Below are 7,720 nucleotides of genomic sequence, written 5' to 3'. Positions count from 1 at the left end.
TCAGGTCACTATGAACACGGCTGAAACGTTAGTGTCAGGTCACTCTGAACACGGCTGGATCGTTAGTGTCAGGTCACTCTGACAACGTCCTGGATCGTTAGTGTTAGGTCACTGTGAACACGGCTGGATCGTTAGTGTTACGTGACTCTGAATACGGCTGGATCGTTAGTGTTAAGTCACTCTGAACACGGCTGGATCGTTAGTGTTAAGTCACTCTGAACACGGCTGGATCATTAGTGTTGAGTCCCTCTGAACACGGCTGGATCGTTAGTGTTGAGTCACTCTGAACACGGCTGGATCGTTAGTGTTGAGGCTCTCTGAACATGGCTGGATCGTTCGTGTTAGGTCCCATTTCACATGGCTGACCAGAACACGTGCAAAACAGTGTCTTTTGCTCACAGGATCACTGGAGAGAGAAAGAGAGACACAGCATGTTAACCTGTGTCTGATACACCTTAGTGTCTCCTGCTCACAGGATCACTGGATCCTGCTCACAGGATCACTGGAGAGAGAAAGAGAGACACATCATGTTAATCTGTATCTGATACACCTTAGTGTCTCCTGCTCACAGGATCACTGGAGAGAGAAAGAGAGACACAGCATGTTAACCTGTGTCTGATACACATAAGTGTCTCCTGCTCACAGGATCACTGAGAGAAAGAGAGACACATCATGTTAATCTGTGCCTGATACACCTTAGTGTCTCCTGCTCACAGGATCACTGAGAGAAAGAGAGACACATCATGTTAATCTGTATCTGATACACCTTAGTGTCTCCTGCTCACAGGATCACTGGAGAGAGAAAGAGAGACACATCATGTTAATCTGTATCTGATACACCTTAGTGTATCCTGCTCACAGGATCACTGGAGAGAGAAAGAGAAACACAGCATGTTAACCTGTGTCTGATACACCTTAGTGTCTCCTGCTCACAGCCGTCACAGGATCACTGGAGAGAGAAAGAGACACAGCATGTTAACCTGTATCTGATACACATTAGTGTCCCCTGCTCACATGATCACTGGAGAGAGAAAGAGAGACACATCATGTTAACCTGTCTGCTTTTTTTTTTTTTGCTCCAGCATTTGCCGATCCAGCAAACACAGGGATGCGCTCAGAGGGTCTTCAATATTCCTCTTTGCGTGTGCTGTGGGGCCCGCCGATTCCGTTAGCACATTTTGGGACTGCTGGTGATGGTTCCATCTTTTCCCCTGCTCACATGTGCTCTGAGCTGCAAACAACATACATGTTTCTATAAAGGAGGTGATTTTTACATGGGATAATTTATTGACAACAAATATTTTCGTTTCCAATTTCGATTTCAGAGATGCTGTCTAACATAGGTGACTATAGTAGGCTATTTTGGTGTAGTTTGACCTACCTGCATCTGGAGATGGTGTGGGCATAACTGCCGGTTTGCACTGTTGAGATTTAGCAATTGTTATTTATGATCAAAATATACTAGCCTATCCTTATTGTTTTTATATATATATATATATATACATATAAACTCAACTTCAATGGAAACGCCTACAAGTCGCAATTGTACATTGTCGAAGTTGTAGAAATATCGCAATTATTTTGCGAAAAACTAATGGAAACACAGATGCGAACAGGTTAGCTAAAAGTTTAGCGTCGCCAGCGAGGGCCCCCACCGTTGCGGTCGGGGTAGGCTACGTTTCGAAATCCATTTAACCATTTAAACCATTTAACATCATTGCCATATCTGAAACCTGGATCCACCCAGACAAAGGAATGGACTGAAAGGCGCACTGTGCATCTGCGCTTCCTAATTGCAAATTCATTCATTCATCAAAAATAATATTTGCTTATTTAATAGATGGAGATGTGTGAACATTTAATTCTAGCCCATTTCAATAAGCTAGACTATCATACATCTGCAACCTTTCCCTTCAAACTGGCAAATTAACAAAATGAAAATCGCTAAAGTAATAGGCCTACCGCTGTATAAGACTGGAGACAGACACAACTTCACAAATTATAGACCTGTTTCACTACTTCCACAATTCTCCAAAGTTCTTGAAAAACTCAACAATAGACTGGACAAATTTATCAATACATGCAATTTACTTAGTGACAGCCAATATGGATTCAGAAGCAGATCAACTTCACACGCATTGATGGAATCAATAGAAGATATAACAAACTCCATTGACCAGAAACTGCACTCTATAGGGATATTATTGACCTCAAAAAGGCATTTGATACCATCAACCATGATAGGAAACAATACGTGAAGTTAGGCCCTGTGTTTTCCTCACCTCTTCCTTCATGCTGTCTGTCATGACACTGGCAACGGCGCTGATCAGGTCGTTGCTGTGGCGAGGTGAGTGCTCAGTAGCCTACAGGGTAATACTCTCCCACTAAATCCTAGGTCCTCTTTGCCGATGACGATGGTTACTTGTGTGGTTTTGCGGTAAAAGTGGCTCTCCTCTTGACTTTGACGAGCCAAACAAAAGAGACTGCGTGGCGCGCGCCTAATTAGTTGTGGCAGGTGAATTCTGTCCCGCCACTTGTCGCAAGTCACGTGACGTTTGACCACACAGAGGTCATAGAGTCAACGCTGTGCAGCCAATCCATTTAGAGGGATGATATGATTGGCTGCTGCTAATCTTCCACAACAACACAAATCACAAACCACACCGACATCAAAGGTGCACCTGTATAAACAAAATGCCGATCCCAGGCCTTGCAGACATGTTTTGTTTGTGTGTGTGTGTGTGTGTGTGTGTGTGTGTGTGTGTGTGTGTGTGTGTGTGTGTGTGTGGGGGGGGGGGGGGGGGTTAAGGAGAAGTCAGTGAGTTGAGGTTGTGCACACGCGCGCGCGCACACACACACGCAAATGAGTCAAACGTTGAGGTTGAGCCACTCCCCGATCTGCGTACTGCAGTCAGGGCTACTTGGACGAAGCGGGGCGGGGTCGGAGTGGAAGGCACATGACAGGCCGCTAGGGGGCGCCATATCCCAGAGAGAAAGAGAGAGAGAGAGGGAGGAGGGGGGGAGGAGGGGGGGGCGGGGGCGGGGGGGACAGGGCACCGCCAATTACCATGTGACGTTTTAGTAAACCAGCGAAACTGGGCATGCGCACTCGACTTCCTGACTACTACAAGCCATTCTGCTTGACCAAAATGATCAACAGCTAAAATATGCCTTTTGACCTGAGTAAAAGTGGTGATTCGTTACCGATTGCTGGAATAGTGATAGCAGTTGCATCAAGTTTCATCAATGGCTCGACATTTGTGCTTCAAAAAAAGGGAATATTACGTGCCCGCGATAGAGGTAGATTAGAATGAACATTGATTTTAGTGGATATGTAAGAATACACGTGTACAAGCCAAGAAATTGTATAATTTAGTTGCTTGCTTATTATTGCCTCGGCTCACAGACGATAAATTAACTATTTTCCCCCTAGGTGGGTCCTATCTGACCGATGTCGTGTGGTGGAGTGGCACGCTTTTCAGTGAGTACAGTGCCACCTGTCTACTACATACTGCAACCGTTTTGAGGTGGTAAAGCAGGAATGAAAGCAGGTGTAACCAATACCATTAATAATGGTTCCAAAATATTTAGGTGTTCCAGTGCCAGGGCCCTTGTCAATGTTATTGGTTACACCTGCTTTCCATCCTGATCTAAACTACAACCTATTTTTTAATCTCTTTAAGTGATTGTCGGCCAGATTGGGAATTTCCTGGCATATAATGCAGCCCCTGCTGTGATAGTGACACCCCTGGGAGCCCTTGGAGTCTTATTTGGGTAAGTCAGTCAGAGACTCAGAGTCAGAGAGAATTGGATTATTGCATGTTTTGCCTAATAATTTAAGACCATGACATTGTGGTATGATCATAACAAACATCATAGCATACTGTATCAGAAACACATGGGCAGCATACTGTGTTGACTTTGGCCGTATTTACCAATCACATTCCTTTCCCTTAAAGGTGGATGAGCAGATGCCTGTGTAGCACCCTGGCTTGAATGTTAAAGGTGGCGGGTCGGGAGGCATTTAATTTGGGTTACAGTATTAACTACGCACAGTATTAAGTACACACCTCTTTCTTCAGATTTTGGATTTGCCCCCTGGGCAATTCCAGGCTCAGCAGTAAATCCTGTTACCTCAGACCCACCACCCCATCCCTAAAGACTCTTAGCACTGAGCATAGCTATTTACACTGCACTTACTTCTGCTGAGCCCCACACCTAGACACACACCACACATCCGTCAGGCACAACAATAAAATAGGTAGGTTTCCCTATTGTTTTGAAATATCCTGCTCAGTATAATCTCCTGTATTTTTCCAGTTTAATTATCTGATTATTAAACTGTACAAGGAACATTTCTTAGGACAAACGACTGGTAAAGAGATTTGTGTGTTGAAGTGGTTTCAAGTAATCCGTTTATAGGGTGTAAACCTACTTTTGGAACACTATCGAGAAGTTAAGGGATCGTGACTCAGAGGATTCCTTCCAAGGAGCGACTAGGTGAAGGCTTGTCCATCCCTTAAACCCAAATGTTTGGTGTGAAGCCTGATACCTAATGGTGAAAAATAGGGTACTGAACTGGCCTTCTCTTATTGGCTGGTCTCTTTCCACTGTGATATTACCCTCTATAGCAGAGGTTTTCAAAGTGGGAGGCCTCCCCGGGAGGGTTCCAAACAGTTTCAGGGGAGGCTCAGTGAATTTAAGTGAAAAAATATGACATTAGTTAATAACTGTAATAACTAATAGTTGCAGTTAATTAGTTATTAAAAGTTATCAAAAGGAGATGACAGAATAGCCTAAATGTGTGTGATTTGGTTAAAGAGATTTGGAGATTTAATAGTTTTGGGGAATGTTATTGTTTTTCCCACTTTCCCAGAGTCGGAAACAAATAAATGCCTTCAGTTCAGACAGACCTTTTCTATTTGGTGCAGTCTGAACTATGTCAACACAATATCAGGTTATGTCTATGGGATCAAATAACATAATCATGATCTCATAGGCATCCAGGAATTGAGCGAAACTAAGCAAGTCAACTGTCTGAGGTGAGTCCCACAGTCTCAGACTTTGAAACCCCCTGCTCTATTCACCTTATTCACCACGCCCACTTTTTCTCTCTTCCGCGTTCGACGCAACGCATTTGTTCTTCCGGTTCAGCGCTAGTTGGTGGCCATTTTCAAAATAAAACGTCAGTATGAATGATCTATTATACTATCAATGGTATGAATGAAGTTTGGCAACATCGGCATTTAACGTTAGTTACAAAAGCACATCGACAGTGTTTTCTCACTGCCAGTAGCCTACATTAGGGTTTGACAGATAGCTAGTCCGAACGGTGTCGGCACAGTCAGCGCTCCCGGTCCTCGCTGCTCGTTAAAGATTTCCAATGGGCGTTATTCTGATAAACTGGTCACATATATGTTACGTTCTCACCCGACAAATATTAAAACTTTAAAACAGTTTGGGTTTTTTTAGCTTGAAAACAGCTTTTTGGCAAGTCTAAATGACTGCGGTAGGCGTACTCTACTTCCGTGTTTAAAACCGGAAAGACGATTACGAAATGACGTCATGCAGAAGCGTCCTTGTATGGGCAAAGAATAAGGTGAATAGGGTACAAGATGTGACATCACAGAGAAAAGAGACCAGCCAATAAGAGAAGGCCAGTTCAGTACCCTATTTTTCACCCTTGTGTCAGGCTTCACCAAAACATTTGGATTCGGGTGCTCTTACACTTTAAGGATAGCAACACATGGCTCCTTTAAGTAAATCTACCCTAGTTTGACCTGGGGTCACTCCCCCCTTCCCAACCTGAACTTCAGGTAGGCAGTCTACTGCCAGGGAGGCTACATAGACCCTTTCTATTCCCCTCGGGGTTAAAGGAATTCATTACTAGACTTACCCTGTTAGATGAACTATAATTACCCCATGTGAAGGGATCTAAGGTGCTGCAAATCCCTAGATGATGGATTGTTCCTTTGTCTGTCTACGGGACGCCTCAGCGCGGATGGTGGGCAGAGTTCATTCCAGATGGACCCCCTCATGACATTATCTTACTAACTGCTTGGTGTGTCTTGCCAAATGCTTCTGTTGTGTCATGTAGGGCTGTGCTGGCTTCATGGATCCTCGGGGAGCATTTGAATGTCCTGGGGAAGCTTGGCTGTGTTTTATGTTGCTCTGGCTCTGCTGTGCTTATCATGCATGCCCCCAAAGCAGAGGCTGTGACTTCAAGACTGGAGCTGGAGGAGAGGCTGGCAGACCCAGGTGTGACTTTTATAGCCAAGCTTTACACGCACGCTAAATTGTAGTTATTATAAGCAAAGATCATACTGATATATGTACTTTCTCCTCCTGCAGTGTTTCTAATATATGCCTTACTGGTGGTGCTGCTGCTGATTGTGCTAATTGTATGGATTGCTCCAGCCCACGGCACGTCAAACATCATGGTGTATGTAGCCATATGCTCCCTGCTGGGAAGCTTCACAGTTCCATGTTGCAAAGGACTTGGCCTGGTGAGACAGGACGCCTTCGGTGGAGAGCCGTCCAGCAGCAGAGCGCTGGCTCTCTTTCTGGGCCTGCTGGGAACTCTGGTGGTCAGCATCCTGATTCAGTTCAGGTTCATCAATAAGGCCTTGGAGTGCTTCAGCTCCAACCTGTTTGAAGCCATATACTATGTGACATTCACATGCACCGTGATTCTTGCTTCTGCCCTTCTCTTCAAGGAATGGACTGCACTTACTATCACTGACAGCCTTGCCATGCTGTGCTGTCTAACAACAGTGTTTGTTGGAGTCGTTTTACTCCGCATGTCCCAGGAGGCCGTGCTTACTTGGAAGCAAGAGGAGGCGCGGGAAAAGATGGACTGACGTGCCGTCATGCATTTGTCATTAACGCAGTGCCTGTGGTGGATTTGTACTGGACTAATTCTGTACTAATTCTGGATTGGATGATCTTGGATATCTATATTTAGATCTCGTTCCATTTCAAATTGTAATACTTTGCTTTAATTTTAATGCAACCTATGTGGAACAGTTATTAGTTACTAAAGCGGCTATAAGTAACTCACAAATATCACTAAAATAAAAATTGTGAAAAAGCTTTGTGTGTGTGTGTGTGTGGGGGGGGGTAGGTGGCTTGAGAAAGACTTATTTCATTAATATGCATGACTGCAGCCCTCATCATCATGGAGACTCAGCATCCTATTTCACAAGAGGTTTTACATGGCAAGCAAATATGTCCTGGGAACCAACTGACAGTTTGTCAACAACAGAAGAGGGAAGCGCTGCATGGATCATCCGACAGGTGCTCATTAGTTGGGCAGGTAATAGTATTAGACAAACAGAATCCAGGAGGTCTTGCTTGATGTCAGTCCCCAGGTTTTGATGCAGAATACCATGGAATAAAACTAAGGCACTCCGTCTTCAAGTAGAAATATGTCTTTTAATCGAGCATAAGGCAAATAGACAGACCAACGCGTATCAACCTGCTAGGTTTCATCAGGGTCTGGTTAACACAGACTGTGGTTGACAGTTTTAGTTAGTGTTTAGGCTGCAAGTTTTATTTCAAACTCCTAAAAATAAATGTAAACCCCATTCTCAAACAGTTATTTGCTGGCCCTTCTATAAGCTAATATCTAAATTATGTTTTTAGGTGTGTTAGAGTCAGGGGCATGTCAAGGAATTCTGCCCCCTCCTCAATGTATTACCTGACAGTATGGGGACTGCCC

The 7,720-nt window shown here is 44.2% G+C and overlaps 1 protein-coding gene across 1 annotated transcript; it reads left to right on the top strand.

The window, feature by feature from the left end:
• Nucleotides 1-3,212: 3,212 nt before the first annotated feature.
• On the top strand, nucleotides 3,213-6,947 carry nipa1 (NIPA magnesium transporter 1). The gene is made up of 5 exons (XM_083647951.1): nucleotides 3,213-3,300; nucleotides 3,434-3,481; nucleotides 3,684-3,774; nucleotides 6,098-6,258; nucleotides 6,352-6,947. Coding segments are annotated over exons 2-5 (762 nt in total). The 5' UTR covers nucleotides 3,213-3,300; nucleotides 3,434-3,480; the 3' UTR covers nucleotides 6,861-6,947.
• Nucleotides 6,948-7,720: the final 773 nt, after the last annotated feature.

The sequence above is a fragment of the Poromitra crassiceps genome (assembly GCF_964638095.1).
Source record: "Poromitra crassiceps genome assembly, chromosome: 12".
Lineage (NCBI taxonomy): Eukaryota > Metazoa > Chordata > Actinopteri > Beryciformes > Melamphaidae > Poromitra > Poromitra crassiceps.
Note: the sequence above shows the minus strand (reverse complement) of the source record. Positions and strands in the feature narration are given on the sequence as shown.

Excerpts from the sequence above, each read along its gene's own strand:
- nipa1 (XM_083647951.1), top strand. Across the intron at positions 3,775-6,097 it reads GCCCTTGGAGTCTTATTTGG|GGCTGTGCTGGCTTCATGGA; the intron begins GTAAGTCAGTCA and ends TGTGTCATGTAG. Across the intron at positions 6,259-6,351 it reads GGAGAGGCTGGCAGACCCAG|TGTTTCTAATATATGCCTTA; the intron begins GTGTGACTTTTA and ends CTCCTCCTGCAG.